The sequence below is a fragment of the Pleurodeles waltl genome, chromosome 1_2 (assembly GCF_031143425.1).
Source record: "Pleurodeles waltl isolate 20211129_DDA chromosome 1_2, aPleWal1.hap1.20221129, whole genome shotgun sequence".
In the NCBI taxonomy this organism is placed as follows: Eukaryota; Metazoa; Chordata; class Amphibia; order Caudata; family Salamandridae; genus Pleurodeles; species Pleurodeles waltl.
The window spans coordinates 132,118,212-132,134,937 of record NC_090437.1 but is presented as its reverse complement, the minus strand read 5'-3'; the positions used below and the strand labels follow the sequence as shown (position 1 = coordinate 132,134,937).

General features: G+C 42.3%; 1 protein-coding gene across 3 annotated transcripts in view; it reads right to left on the bottom strand.

Annotated features, from left to right (window-relative positions):
• Positions 1–273: 273 nt before the first annotated feature.
• Positions 274–16,726, bottom strand: part of CCNI (cyclin I) — a 344,582-nt gene continuing 328,129 nt past the window's right edge. For all 3 annotated transcript variants that reach the window (XM_069236820.1, XM_069236821.1, XM_069236822.1), the window contains 2 exons: positions 2,421–2,651; positions 274–2,032 (listed from right to left, as the gene is read on the bottom strand). In XM_069236820.1, coding sequence (XP_069092921.1) covers positions 1,580–2,032; positions 2,421–2,651 — 684 coding nt within the window. In that variant the 3' untranslated portion in view covers positions 274–1,579. The remainder of the gene's footprint in view (positions 2,033–2,420; positions 2,652–16,726) is intronic.

Sequence of the window (16,726 nt, the reverse complement as noted above, 5' to 3'; positions counted from 1 at the left end):
GTCAAAAAGTTAAACAAGATATCATGGAAGTGGACTTTCTTTTTTAAATTGGAAGAGATCTAGTAGTGTGGTTTCCATTAACCGACATCCCATGAAACAATCTCTATATTCCGTTCACGTTAAACTTCTGCTGTGTTTTATTATCATTTCTATTATTTTGCCATAAACAACCCATTCTTATTTCAAATAAACAACTGTTTTTCCCACCACATTAATTGCTATGACTATGTCCTCTCGGGTTAAAAAATAATAATCATACAATACAACCAGAGATCAAGGACAACTTTTATTGTTACCAGAAGGGCATTCATGGGTACAATGGTTTTGAAAGCAATACCTTCCACAGACTGGCGGGAGCGATCAAGGAGGAGGATAAGGCAATGTAGGAAAAATAAATGTGCATTCAAATTCAAGGGCAAGCTTTAAATGTCGAATTTGGCTCAAAAGAAGCAACAAAGTTGAGGGCATCTGTTGCGGATTGCTATATTGTTATAATTAAAGGCGTAATAAAGGCACTGCAGCCCCTGCAATGCAGGGGGTGAGCTTCAGGGGTCCCCCTCAGCAAAGCACCTGGCCTGAGTAAGTCCAGAAGGGGGCCCCCTCCATGTTCGTTACACCACTGTTAAAGTGTAATACAACTGTCTGAAATAGTTGAACAAGCAGCAGTACTTTTGCAATATAACAAAGCAGACATTAAGGAAATAGATTTACACCTTCTTAAAATCAAACATTTGTTTCAAAGTACAGAGAATTAAATGATGTGAACGCTTTGTCAATTAAGAATATGAAAGGTAGAGGTGATTTTCTACAACCACATTTCTTGGCAAAAGTAGTGTAAGAATAGCTTACCAACTTTCTTAACTTTAGTACTGAAAATACTACAATCGAATGATCAACATTTGAAATGGTAAATGAACATGACTGAGCTACTCGCGAGAAATTTGAAAAGTGTTGGAAGTAAACATCAAACCTAATTACATATCTAACCAATGCAGTCCATTAACAACGTGTCATACACTCGGCCAGCATATTTTGCAACTCATTAAAAATCACTTAAAATATTACAACAAAGAACTTTGTATACCAAAGTAGTAATTTTTTGTCTATGAATATTCCGTAGTGACAGATACGAGTACTCTTCATGCACAATACACAGAAAGAGAGCACGAAAAGGTAAACAGGGTTAAATGACATGTTAAGCTAAATTATTTTGAATGCATTGTAAATGTGAACTTTGAAAGAAAGGTTACATTACACAGACTCGCGAAAAAACACTTAAACTGACAGGGGATCAGAAAGTCAAACAATTTGCTACTTTTTTTGTTATTCGGTTTTTGGATCTTTTGTCCATTTTTTTATACGTATAGTCTTTTATAATTGTTTTTTTTCATTTTTTATTAGGTGCTTATGTAATTGTTGAACTATAATTAGAAGCACAAGAAAACGTGGAAAATATTTTGCTCCCTTTTTTTTTTTTTTTAGCCTGGGCAAGGTATGCCCTTCAACAATTCTGCCCGATCTTAGATGTTGTTAAATGGAAAAAAGTTCCCCTACAATGGATATGCCAGTTACTCTGTGGCTACATGACAGAGACAGTCTGCAAAGGTGGACAGGGAGAAACACTCCCCTCTTGCCTTGATAGGACAGTACCACACCCTGCAGCTACACCTTCCATTCCCCCAATCTCAGCAGTGCTGTCTTCACTGTAGAGCCGTTTGATTCCATCGTAGAAGTCGTCCACTTCCATTTCTTCAACTTTGCGTTTAGCAGAACTCTGCTTGCATCCAGCAGGGTTTGGCAGGAGTTGGACGAGTGCAGTACCTTTGATTGGCACTTCTGGTCGGCTGTCCATGGGTACGCCTGGTCCTGAAATAGAGGAGGAGTGGCATCCAAACACTCCTTTATTGCAGGTGACCAGGGTTTGCTTAAGAGGATCGTAGATGTAAACAGCATTGGGAGGCAGGCAAGCCTTCAGGTTGGAAAGATGCAATGCCACAAGCTCTCGACAGTGGATCAGCTGTGAACTGTCCATCTGGATACAAAAGGAAACAGAAAAACACATGAAGGTCAACACAACTACTTATTCTCATTGGAAGAAGATCCTAGTTTAATTAATCCCTTTTTTAGAGGAATGGCACTAAAAAATAACTACTTTTAAGGGATGTTTTAAACATTTAGAATGCAGATGTTGTTTGTGTGTGCCTACCGCTAGCATCCACAATACTTTAAGTGCTTAGAAAGGATAAGCAAAGAAGTGGATGCAATGCAAGGCATTATTTCAAAGACCTACAATCACATTTCTGATCTGGTCGTAAAACATACAATTGTGGCTACCTGAGATGCTGCATCGAGCTCCTGCATTATGCAAGAGTGACAAAGAAGTGTAAGAGTACATCAATATAATGGGCAAATACAGTTACCTTCACTTTCTGCAGCAACTCAAGTGTGAGAGCAAGCCAATCAGGACGGAGTTTTTCCACTTCCAGGCTGAGGATCGCCAGTGCCAACATGGAACCCTTAAACTGCAGAAGATGGGAGCAGGCCATGCATTGCAGCAGTTGGCTGGTGAGAACTGCCACATGTTGGGATGGGTTCATCTTTGGCAAGCCAGCTATCAGCTGAGAATTGATGCTCAGGGCAACCGCATGGAACTGGAATTAAAAGACAATGGCAATTAGGTAAAAGTTGAACGATCACCTTCAAGAGGCAACGTGTTTACTTAAGTGAGTAAACTACAGGATACTGATATTTGGAAGAGAACTTCAAGTACTAGCAAGCCAAGCAATAGCCTCCAACATGCGTCCCGAGGCCTCGAAACAGTGTCCTATTCCTCGCTACAACGTCAGGCTGAATGGCAAATTATCATGAAGCACGGTCTCCGTAAGCACTGGGAATCATGTCAAGACCTGGACAGAGACCACAGATATCCACTGGAAACCGTTATATGCCATGAATCTTGCACTGCTTAGTTAGGGTAGCTGGAAACTTACAAGTACGTTTCTTTAGTTCTGACTAGCAGTAGGTCCTATGTGCTTGAATCACTGACCAAGGCATTGTACTCAATGGCAGAAAAATAAACTGCAGATTGCGTTAAGGTGATTTCACATAGATGTCAGTCAACCATTTGTAACATCCTGTATTAAACACCGACATTTTTACACTTCGAGAAAAACAACAAACATTTCAAACGCAACCACTAACAGAACGGTTTACAGCAGGTGAATTAACACTACGACTCAATCTTGAAAAAGAAACTGCAACGACGAGAGCTGGAATAGTTTGGATTTCCCAAGTGTTGCCTTAGAACTGAATTTGGGCAGACAGTTTTTCATTGAGCAGAGGCAGCTCGCTCACCATACATATACTAATACAAATTAACATTTGTTGAAATGTACATTATATTAAAATGTTATTACTAAACCCCGACAGGCATAAATCTGCAAGGAAAGCTACACTTTTAAAGCCCAGTGACCACAACTTCTTAGTGGCACCTGCTCAACATTCGCCATAGCTTCCAGCTGACAGAAAATACGAAGTACACTGCCCTACTCTTAGTTTATCACTTTAGTTTATTGCACCTTTTCAAGTAATTCGACATCTACTTTAAGGACAGCAGGTTAACAACAAACCTAGCCAAGTGCTTTTGCGACCAGACAACCAAAAGGGATCATGGGAAAAAAAAAAAAAAACTAGTGCCATATTGTGGTGTAACTCCAACTTGATGCAAAAAAGCTCCTTGATGGATGTGGTCTGCACGCTGGCACACGACGTAAATATTTTAAAGAATAGATCTGCAATTCACGATCCCTAAGTGAATGTTAACGATGTAGACTGCATGATTTCGATTAGTTGTTTCTCCCCCCCTTCACTTTTTATAATTGCTGTTTTCTTCATATTAGAAAAATGGAAACAGTGTATTACCTCTGGATATATTACATATAATATACTTCTCTACAAAACGAGCAGTTGGATTGATCATGTTCATATCTCCAGGTCTGAGTCTTCAAACAAAAACTCCTGCAGGAACCCTACTCTGACAAAGATTGATGGTGAAAATGATTGGCTGCTTTTGAGTCTAGGATATATTGCTGCAATAAGGACAATCACTGATGTAAGAAAGGAAACGGGGGTTGTTCTGTTCTATTCTAAAGTCTGCATACAAGCTCCAGGACTAAAATGGTTTAATATTCAGAAACATTGGAAAGAAAGGTCTGAAATCCTGGCAAAGTTGCCTTTCACTTTGTTATCAAACCAGAATCCGTGTGAATCTGATCCTTTGTTACACTCCTGCTAAGAGAGACACATATTAGTACGTGTCCGTAAAGTCATCAGTGTATTAGTGACAGACAGTAATTACAGTACACAAAGAAAAAAAGTACAATCAAAAATACGGCAAGTTAAAATTCACTTTTTTTCTGTAATATTTGAGTTACTGCTCTGAAACTGTAAAATTGAGTGGTGCAGATCCCGCCTTTCCTGGTTCCACCATGTGAATCTGTTCTTTTCCAAATTGGCCTGCACAGGTAAAACAAGGGGAGGTGTTATAATTGGTGAGAGTTGCGCCATTCACAAGCTTCTAAGAAGCAGTTCTTGAAAATCTACCCAACACTGGGAGGCTTGCTTGCGAGGTAGCACAAAACAGAACACTTCCGGAGAGTAGAGATTAACCAATCTGAGAGGGAGAGAAACAAATTGTGTGTTTAGTGTGTGTATTGAGAAACACGCCAAGAAACCAAAGCAGTAACTGAAAACCTAGCTGCGAGATGGTCCCGTAAGAAGCATGCTGTAGGAGGCGATGCTAAAAAAAAAAAAAAAAAAAGCTAGAACCAGGAGGACTCGCCCAGACATTCGCCAGTCACTGACAAGGAGCCGCACTTGACAAGCTAACATTTTGAGAGGTGAGCGCTCACACAGAACCTGCAGGATAGTGTTACTGACCAGCAAGGTGAAAAATTGAGTTGTTGGGGAAACAAAAGCTATGAAATTGAGCTATTATCAAGTAAGAGGTGGGAGGAGCCCTGCTGCTAGCAAGCAAGCTCCAGAAAATGCAGACTACAGAGATTAGGTGCGCGCGCGCACACACACACACACACACACACACACTATATATATATATATATATATATAGAAAATGTTACTTACCCAGTAGACATCTGTTTGTGGCATGTAGTGCTGTAGATTCAAATACTTTGCATAAGTCTGCCAGCTAGTGTTGGGTTCGGAGTGTTACAAGTGTTTTTTCTTTAAGAAGCTTTTCGAGTCATGGAATCAAGTGACTCCTCCTCTTGGTAATACTGCGCATGGGCATTGAGTCCTTTGTTTAGATTGTTTTCCCACAGGAGGGTGAAGTAAAGAGTGTATAAATGTGTGTGTGTGTGTGTGTGTGTGTGTATATATATATATATATATATATATAGTAAATAAATGAGATGTCCATGCAATGTATATACATATTTACAATATATTGTACTACAACGGTCACAGGCTTCTGGGGAGGAGGGAGGGTACGTGTGAATCTACAGCACTACATTCCACGAGAAGATGTTTACTGGGTAATTTACATTTTCCGTTCAATGGCATGTGTAGCTGTAGATACACATGCTTTGCATAGACTGTAAAATGGCCCCCTCCCAAAATAAACAGTGGCTAGCCTGTAGGAATTGGAGTATTTTGAAATAGTGTTCTAAGCACTGCTTGTCCAACCTTTGCTTGTTGGAGAGATAATACATCTACACAGTAGTGTTTAGTAAATGTGTGTGGTGTAGACCATGTGGCAGCTTTACATATGTCTGCTATTGGTATATTTCCTAAGAATGCAATTGAAGCTCCTTTTTTCCTAGTGGAATGTGTTTTAGGGGTTACTGGTAACTGTCTTTTGGCTTTATGGGAGCACGTTTGAATACACTTTACTATCCATCTGGCTAATCAATTTTTTGAAATAGGATTACCTTTGGGAGGTTCTGAGAATGCCACAAAGAGTTGTTTGGATTTTCTGAAATGTTTTGTTCTATCTATATAGTACATAAGAGCTCTTAACATCAAGGATGTGAAGAGCTCTTTCAGCCACTGAATCTGGCTGTGGAAAGAAGACTAGCAATTCAACTGACTGATTGATATGAAAAGGTGAATCTACATTTGGTAGGAATTTTGGAGTTGTTCTAAGAACTAATTTGTCTTTATGGACTTGAAAGAAAGGTTCTTCTAAAGTGAACACGTGAATTTCCCTAACTCTTCTTAAAGAGGTGATTGCTACTAAGAAAGAAACTTTGAATGACAGGAACTGTAGAGTACAAGAATGTATAGGCTCAAATGGTCCCATAAGTCTTTTGAGTACAATATTAAGATTCCACGCAGGGGCTGGAGGAACTCTAGGTGGAATAACGGTTTTAAGACCTTCCATAAAGGCCTTTATAACAGGAATCCTGAACAGGGAAAATTTTTGGCTATTTTGAAGGTAAGCAGCTATAGCTGTTAAAGGAATCCTAATAGACGAATATGCCAAATTTGCTTTTTGTAAGTATAGCAAATAGCAAATGATATCCTGTACAACTATAAGATCTCCTACTTATGCTTGCGCGTGTTTTTCTCCGAAGAAGTCGGGTGTGTGTTCTAACGACTTGGATGCCATCTCCATTTGATGCGCTCTTCGGACCCAAAGGGTCTTTTTGGATGGAAAGGATCATTTGTGTTTTCCAGAAGTGGAGCTTTAACTGGGGAACCTACTACGTTTATATTTGTAAGTGATTCATGTTGAGGTTTAATTTCTGTGAAATGAGCATCATGGCCCGAACGGAAGCTCACCTGCTCATTCATTGAACAAGAGTGCACAGTTTTGTCTATCCACCTGGAGCACTTTCTACTGGTTGGTTAGTAAGTGCTACCTCGGTGCAATATCCCGAGTGGGGGAGGTGAGCCGTGCATCCCCCTCCCTCCCCTGGCTGATTTCAGCCTGGGTGACCGCCTCCCACGGGGCCCGGCCTTATATATTTATTTTGTTGGAGGAGATCTGCACTCCCCTCGCCGATTCCAGCCCCGGGGACCTCATCCCCCAGGGCCCGGTCATCTCTCCTGGGTGTCCCCGCAGGACACCCTGTGTGCAATGGGATCACAGGGTAATGTGAAGGCGCTTGCATATAATTCAATATTTGCACTGGGAAGGTGGTAGGTCCCTGGGGCATAAATAAGTCCAGGAGGGGGGCCAGAGCACTACCCCTTTATTTTTAACATGTCTCCAGGACCTGGCCCACCCAGAGGCTTTCTTAAAACAATAGTGGGAGACCGTGCTTTTTTTTTTTTTTTAACAACAATTTTACTGCAAATTTGCAACCCCGTCGCAATTTTGCAGTACTTTTTTTATTTAAGTGCTTTTTTGCCCTGAGGGGGTCCCTCTGGGACCCCACCACCGGAGTTAAGTGGTCACCCGGGTCCCTTTTCTTATTTTTTACTTCTTCTGTAGGACTCCGTTGAAGCAGAGTACCAAGATAGCTGAAAACACTTCCTTGCTGAAGTGTTGGCAGCCATCAGATCTCAGCACCAGATCAGGAGGGTTCGCTGAGCCTTTATGTCCCTATGTGTGCAAATGTGTTTTTTCTTTAATATTTCATAAACTACTGAACGGATTTAAACCAAATCACAAAAAGGTCGCTTTCAGCACCAATAGCTAGCTTTCTGCCAAATTTGGTGTAAATCAATCCAGTGGTGCGGATGCTATTCCTTTTCAAAATCCCTACGGAAGTGAACATGGAGTAAATATGTTTTGGGACCCCCCCTTTTTCCTCTGCCACCGCTTGACGCATTACCCCAAAACCTCCCAGACAGCAGTTGATGTATGCGTCGTATTTTTTGGGAAACATTTTGTGACGATTCGTCAACAGGCACCAAAGATATAGGCAAGTAAAAAAAATGCTTTTTCTACAGAAACTAGGTCTGAACTATAACTACCTAGTGGCGACTATATAAGAAACCTAGTGGCAGCCGCCTAATAATTATATATAATATATCTCGTAGTGGTTCCCAAGGGCCAAAATTGGCCGGGCAGGGGGGCCTCACATCCATCCCCCCAAAAAATAAAAACAATTATAAGGTATGGCCCTGGGGTCCCCGGAACTGAAATCGACTGAGGAGAGGAGGCTGCTGGGGCCCCCCTCCTTATTGAAGGCTGGGGTCCCCAGGGCAGAGATCGGCCTGGGGACGGGGCGCACGCCCCCCCCATGGAATTGTTCTGGGCCCTGAGGGATGGGATCCCTGGGACCAAAATCGGCCCGGGGAGGGGGCCGCGTGGCTCAGCCTCTCCCACACTGGACATTTACCCAAAAAGTTAGCACTTACTAACTAACCAGTAGAGAGTGTTCCAGTTGGACAGACATTTTATCCAAACTGAGGACTCTTGTTAGGTAATCGAGTAGGTGAGCTTCTGTTCTGGCCATGAAGCTCATTTCACAGAAATTAAACCTCAAGAGGAAGCACTTACAACTATAAATAGCAGGTGCTCCAGTTGAAGCTCCACTTCTGGAAAGGACAAATGATCCTAAATCTTGGGCTTGGAAAAAAGAAAAAAAAAAAAAGGGTTACAGGGACGTTATAGTTCGGAGATATAATTTGAAAACCCTTAGACATTAACCTAAAAAACAAAGGTTACAGGGCCATTAGTGTTAGGAGACATCATTTAAAAAAACCTTTGCAATTCACTTAAAAAACAAAGGTTACAGGGACGTTACAGTTGGGTTCTGAATTTACTCGCTCAAAACCAGACAAATTCAGCAGTATTAGTTATTTCAAGTAACTATAACGTGCAGCCTAAGGTAACCATAACTTGCACCTCCGCTATACACTTCTAATTGCCCCAGATATTATAGCACTCATGACAACCTTTATGTCAATAAAAATATCAATGAAACATTAAAAGTAACATTTTTGAAGAAAAAATTGTACATGACAAGGACGCGAATTATAGTTACTTGAAATAACTCAAACTATAACTGCTGAATTTCTTTCATTTCGTGCCTGTAAAATCTGTACGTAACTATAACGTCCCTTAAACCTTTTTTTTTTTTCAGTGAATTTCTAGTTTTTTTTTTTAACGTTAAGTAAAATGTCCATCGCAATGTGGGGGGAGGGGTTTGTGGTTGGGCGCAGGGCCTGGGATTCTGCTGTCCTCACTCAAGTTTGCTGCTCCTGCCCCCTCGCCTCCTTGCCATCTACTGTCCAAGTCAATGCTAACTCATTACAGTCCAGTGTGGCCATTTTTCAGCCACTGCCCTCCCTGCCTGCTGTGAACAGTTAGCTTGCTGCCCCATCCACCACCTCCCTATCCTCTGTTGTCCGAGTTCATGTACCAGCCCTCTCCCTCCTGCCCTGCATGGTCCGGTGTGCTGCCACTGCCCTCCATTTAGCTTGATGTCCCTGTCCACTTATCCTGCCCACTGTTGCCCAATTCTGTGTCCCATCATTGCTCTTCTGCTTAGCGTCTGTGCTTAGCTTATTGCCCCAGAGGCAAATAACTCCTCCCCCTGCCCACTAATAACTGTGTGCATGCACCTGCTCCCTCTTTTTGCCCACCATGTTCCATGGATCTGCTAATGCTCTGCTTATCTTCTTTGAGTTTTCTGCTGAGCTGCCACTGCCCCTCCTACTGGCCCACCATGGTCATGTGGCTGCCACTGTCCCGGTCACCTTCACCCTGCCTAACCGAGTTCTATTACCCTATGCTGCCTCTCCCTTCTGCTCGACATGCTCTGTTCTCCTGCAACTGCTCCTCCTGCCTGTCCTGCATGGTCTGTTGTGAAACCCTTTCTCCTACCCTCTCTTGTCTGTGCCCAGCCCCTACCCTTCCGTCCTCCTTTGTGCATGCCCCTGGCTCCTCCCTCTTGCCCACCATGGGCGTTGTGCTGCCACTAACCCTCCCTCTTGCAATGCATGGTCTTCTGTGCTGCCACAGCCCCTTCCATCTGCCCTATGTGGTTAGCTTGCTGTCCCTGACCCCCTGCTTCCTTCCCTCTATTGTCTGTGAGTATGCCATTATAGTCTCACTGTTGCTCTCCATCGTATGTTGTGCTTCCACTGCCCATCCCACCTGCCCTCCATGGTCGGCTTGCTACTCCTGCCCCCTTCTCTCAGTTTTCCATGTGCAAGCCCCTATCGCCTCTCCTACCGTGACTGGTCTGCTGTCATGCCCCCTCCCACCTGGTTTTCTTGGCCTGTTACGCTGCAATTGTCCCTCCTGTTTGTCTGGTATGGTCAGCTTGCTGCGCTCGGCTTTCACTTCTGGACTCTTTTGTCCATGTGCATGGCCCTGTCCCCTCGCTATTGCTTTCCATAGTTCACTGTGCTGCAGTGCCATCTCGCTTGCCTTGTGTGGTGTATTGTGCTGCTGCAACCGCTGACGCTTGCCCTGTAAGGTCAGTTTGGTACCCCTGCCCATCTCCCTCCAGCCCTCTGTTATCCGAGTCTATGTCTCTACCCCATTCTTCCTGCCCTCCATAAACCAATGTACCATACTTGCCAACAGTTTGAACTTAGTAAGAGGGAGGTTTTGAAAACAAACCTGGGGAATTGATTTTCCCCATTGACTTACATTGAAAAAGAGGGAATTATAAGCAAGAGACCGATAAAACAGAGCCCTTTAGGGCTTAAAAACATCAGGAGTCTCTTGCCTAAATAGGGTCTGTTGGCATGTATGATTGTACTGCCACTGCCTCTTCCTGCTGCCCTCAATGGTCTGGTATATAACCACAGTCTCTCTTGCAGGTCATGCATGGTTGGTTTGTTGCCCCTTCCCTTCCCCCTCCATGGGACGCTGTGCTGCCACTGCCCCTCCAGCCGGGCCAGTGAACTCAACTTGTTGCCTCTGCACCCTCCTCCCTGCCCTCAGTTATCCGAGTCCATGTCCCGGACGTCTGCCTCCCCACAGTATTCACATGAGCAACTAGATTGCTAACATTCTGTAGTTATTCCAAAAGTGTGGCATGTCTGATGTCATCTTCATGTAATCAAAAATGCAACACCTAAGGCATTTCCTTTAGATATTATAAAAATGAGAGGGTCTTACTCCCATAAAAATGATGGTTAATGCTCTAAAAAACTAAAAGGAGGACATACTTTGAGTTCTCAAATAGCGACGAATCATGTTTAAATTATTTGCTATCTTTATGTTTTTTATGCAGTTGATCACTTGATTATTTGTGACAGTTAGGGGAGAGGATGTGACGTTACGGCCAGAGCTGCAGACTTTGCAACTGGGGAATTAGGTTAGAGTTTTGGCGTCAGTTCGACATCCTGCGATTCAGGGCAAATCACTTAATCTCCCGATGCCTAAAATCAAAATGAATGTGTCCTTGTGTAATATAACTGATGCTCATGTAAAGCACTCCAATACCTTTGGGTCAAATCTACGCTATATATAACTTCAAAAAAACAAGAAAACTAAGTGTTTTGCACACTTCTCTTACTCGGCTATATTTGGCTGATATCTGTGCTACATGTGGGCTCTTTTTACCTCTGATTGACATCTTGGGAGACTTATTTGTTTTTCGAGATGCCTAATTTCCTCATTTACTGCAGTATCCTCAGTAAAAAATGCTTTCAGTTTTCCACTACTATTCCATCAAGATGGTGTTCAGAATGTTAGCCCTCTACTTGTGCATTATAACACTGTAGTAAAGCTGCTGATCACCAGAGAGTTAACTGGCAGTCTGAAAGTGCATGTTTCAGTCTGCACGTCAGAATGTTTTAATAAAATAGAACAGGAAGAAACATGAAAACTCACTTAAAACGTGTCCTAATTTTTCTTTATACAGCACTAATCATAATGTCTAAGAGAAAATTAACCCTCATTTTGTTCCTTTCTAAATTAAATGTTTTACTTTTTACCAGCCTGATTCAAACAAGATGGCTTCAGGTGTGCCACACTTTTGTCATAAGTAAGACTGTTTGCTCTATAGTTGTTCTTTAGAACACTCTAGGAGGCTGCTGTAGAACACAAGGGAATCAAATGACAGGCTGTTCCTGTTGGAAGTACACGTTTTACTGATAATGCCATACTTTTGAGAAAGATGGTGTGAATTTACAGAAAATATGCTCTCATTTCAGCTTCTGGAGCACCTTCCATAATTTCTATGGGAAAATTAGCTCTGTAGATCATTTAGAAGGTGCTATCATGTATTGTGGTCCTGGGATGCTGCCAGCACTTCCTGGTTGAAGTGGTGGCAGCCAATCAGATCTCACCCTGAGATCTGTGCTTAGGCTGAGCCAAGATATCTATATTTCTCTTTCCTTTAATATCTCAAAAACTACTGAACAGATTTACACCAGATCACAAAAGGGAGCTTTCTTGGCCAAAAGCTACCTTTCTGCCAAATCTGGTGTAATTCCGTCCAACGGTTCGGGCTGCAGTCGTGTATAAAATTCCCTACGGAAATTGCATTGAGAAAACATTTTTGGGACTGCTCCCTCTTTTTCTCAGCTCCCGCTTGAGTAATCACCCAGAAACTTTCAACACAGCAGCTGAACTGACTGTCATCTTTTGAAAATGTTGTGAAAATTCATCAGACGGCACCACAGTTATTAGCAAAACAAAAAAGATTTTTCCTATGGAAACTAGGTCCTAACTATAACTACCTACCGGTGACCGCCAGAAGGTAATATATCTATCTACCTCTTCACTGAAAAAAACAAAGGTTAAAGCAATGTTATAGTTAGGTGCATATGTCATGGACGTTAAAGTTTGAACTAAAATAAATACACACACACACACATATATATATATATATATATAAAATGTCACTTACCCAGTCTACATCTGTTCGTGGCATGAGATGCTGCAGATTCACATGCTGTGCATTATCCTGCCATCTAGTGTTGGGCCCGGAGTGTTACAAGTTGTTTTTCTTCGAAGAAGTCTTTTCGAGTCACGAGACCGAGGAACTCCTCCCTTTCGGCTCCATTGCGCATGGGCGTCGACTCCATCTTAGATTGTCTTCCCCGCAGAGGGTGAGGTAGGAGTTGTGAATACACTAAATGTGCCCATGCAATGGAGTAGGTATGTATGTACATAATGTGTATTAAAATAATATTTATTTACAAATTTACAGTTTTTATCCAACTTCTAACGGCTACAGGCTCCCGGGGAGGTGGGAGGGCGCATGTGAATCTGCAGCATCTCATGCCACGAACAGATGTACACTGGGTAAGTGACATTTTCCATTTGATGGCATGTGTAGCTGCAGATACACATGCTGTGCATAGACTAATAAGCAGTAATCTCCCCAAAAAGCGGTGGCTTTGCCTGTAGGAGTTGAAGTTGTTTGAAATAATGTTCTTAATACAGCCTGTCCTACTGTGGCTTGTTGTGTTGTTAGCACATCTACACAGTAATGCTTCGTGAATGTATGAGGCGTAGACCAGGTGGCTGCCTTACAAATTTCTGTCATAGGTATATTTCCCAGAAAAGCCATTGTGGTGCCTTTTTTCCTAGTGGAATGTGCTCTTGGTGCAATAGGTAAATCTCTTTTTGCTTTAATATACCAAGTTTGAATACATTTTACTATCCATCTGGCAATGCCTTGTTTGGACATAGGATTATCTGCATGAGGTTTTTGGAAGGCTACAAACAATTGTTTTGTTTTACGAAATTGTTTTGTTCTGTCAATGTAATACATTAGTGCTCTTTTTATGTCTAATGTATGTAAGGCTCTTTTGGCTACTGAGTCTGGTTGTGGAAAGAAGACTGGGGGTTCCACTGTTTGGTTTAGGTGGAATGGTGATATGACCTTTGGTAGGAATTTGGGATTTGTATGGAGAACCACTTTATGTTTATGTATTTGTATAAAAGAATCTTGTATAGTAAATGCGTGTATCTCACTTACTCTTCTAAGTGATGTGATAGCTATTAGAAAGGCTACTTTCCAAGTTAAGTATTGCATTTCACAAGAGTGCATGGGTTCAAATGGTGGTCCCATGAGTCGTGTTAATACAATATTAAGGTTCCACGAAGGTACTGGTGGTGTTCTCGAGGGTATGATTCTTTTTAATCCCTCCATAAATGCTTTTATGACTGGGATTCTAAAAAGCGATGTTGAATGTGTGATCTGCAGATAGGCAGATATTGCTGTGAGATGTATTTTAATTGAAGAGAATGCTAGCTTAGACTTTTGTAAGTGTAATAAGTAGCTTACAATGTCCTTTGCGGAAGCATGTAGTGGTTGAATTTGATTATTCTAGCAATAATGAACAAATCTTTTCCATTTGTTTGCGTAACAATGTCTTGTAGTAGGTTTTCTAGCTTGTTTAATGACCTCCGTACATTCTTGTGTAAGGTCTAAGTGCCCAAATTCTAAGACTTCAGGAGCCAGATTGCTAGATTTAGCGATGCTGGATTCTGGTGTCTGATCTGTTGTTTGTGTTGAGTTAACAGATCTGGCCTGTTTGGTAATTTGATGTGAGGTACTACAGATAGGTCCAGCAGTGTTGTGTACCACGGTTGGCAAGGCCCAGGTTGGTGCTATGAGAATTCGTTTGAGTTTGTTTTGACTTAGTCTGTTTACCAGATAAGGAATGAGTGGGAGAGGGGGAAAAGCGTAAGCAAATATCCCTGACCAACTGATCTATAACGCATTTCCCTTGGATTGAGGGTGTGGGTACCTGGACGCGAAGTTTTGGCATTTTGCGTTTTCTTTTGTTGCAAATAGGTCTATTTTTGGTGTTCCCCAGCGTAGGAAGTAATCCTGTAGGATCTGGGGATGAATTTCCCATTCGTGTGTTTGCTGGTGATCTTGACTGAGATTGTTGGCCAACTGGTTCTGAATGCCTGGGATGTATTGTGCTATTAGGCGAATGTGATTATGAATTGCCCAATGGCAAACGTTTTGGGCTAAGAGACACAGTTGTGACGAGTGTGTCCCTCCTTGTTTGTTGAGATAATACATTGTTGTCATGTTGTCGGTTCTAACAAGAATGTGTTTCTGGGCTATTAGTGGTTGAAATGCTTTTAATGCTAGAAACACTGCCAACAGTTCTAAATGATTTATGTGGAATTGTTTTTGTTGATTGTCCCATTGTCCCTGTATGCTGTGCTTGTTGAGGTGTGCTCCCCACCCCATCATGGAAGCATCTGTTGTGATCCCATCTTGAGGCACTGGGTCCTGGAATGACCGCCCTTTGTTTAAATTTATAGGGTTCCACCGTTGAAGCGAGAAGTGTGTCTGGTGGTCTATCAACACTAGATCTTGGAGTTGACCCTGTGCTTGTGTCCATCGTTTTGCTAGGCACTGTTGTAAAGGCCGCATGTGTAATCTTGCATTTGGGACAATGGCTATGCATGAAGACATCATGCCTAGAAGTTTCATTACAAACCTTACTTGGCAGTGTTGGTTTGGCTGTATGTTTGATGTTATATTTTGGAACGCTTGTACTCTTTGTGGACTTGGCGTGGCAATCGCTTTTTGTGTGTTGAGTGTTGCTCCCAAGTATTGTTGTATTTGGGATGGCTGCAGATGTGATTTCTGTTAATTTATAGAAAATCCTAGTTTGTGTAGAGCTTCTATAACGTATTGCGTGTGAAGAAGACACTGTTGTTGAGTGCTGGTTTTTATTAGCCAGTCGTCTAAGTATGGGAATACGTGCATGTGCTGTCTCCTTATGTGAGCGGCTACTACTGCAAGGCATTTTGTGAATACCCTTGGGGCTGTTGTTATCCCGAATGGTAACACTTTGAATTGATAGAGTACGCTGTGTATTACAAACCTTAAGTATTTTCTGTGGGAAGGATGTATGGGTATGTGAAAGTAGGCATCCTTGAGATCTAACGTTGACATGTAGTCCTCCTTTTTAGTAAGGGTACCACGTCTTGAAGTGTTACCATGTGAAAGTGATCTGACTTGATGAAGAGATTTTGTGTTCTGAGGTCTAATATAGGTCTTAACGTTTTGTCCTTTTTTGGAATTAGGAAATATAGTGAGTAGACACCTGTTCCTTTCTGATGTTTGGGTACTAACTCTATTGCTTGCTTTTGTAATAATGCTTGGACCTCTAGTTGTAATAGGTCTAAGTGTTGTTTGGACATATTGTGTGCCCTTGGGTGCACATCTGGCAGGAAATTTATGAATTCTACGCAATAACCATGTTGGATAATGGCTAGGACCCATGCATCCGTAGTTATGTGTGTCCAGTTTTGATAGTATGTGGTAAGTCTCCCCCCCCCCCCCACTGGTGATAAGTGGTGGGGTTTTGTGACATTGAAGTCACTGTTTGGTTTGATTTGACTTAGGTGTTTGGAATTTTCCCCTTCCTCTTGGGAATTGTCCACCTCTGTATGAGCCACGAAACCCTCCTCTCTGGTATTGTCCCTGATAGATAGGTCTGGCTTGCGGAGTGGAAGGCTCTGGTGTTTGCATTCGAAACCCCCCTCTAAATGTGCCTCTGCTCAGTGGGGAGTAGAGCGCGCCCATGGCTTTGGCTGTGCCCGTGTCCTTCTTTAATTTTTCAATTGCAGTGTCCACTTCCGGCCTGATCAATTGTTCCTGGTTAAAAGGCATGTTTAACACAGCTTGTTGGATTTCTGGTTTAAAGCCCGAGCTTCGTAACCATGCATGCCTGCGAATGGTTACAGCAGTGTTGACTGTTCGTGCTGCTGTGTCTGCCGAGTCTAACGCGGACCATATTTGGTTGTGGGATATTGCTTGTCCTTCTTCCACAACCTGTTGGGCACGTTTTTGGTGTTCTTTGGGCAAGT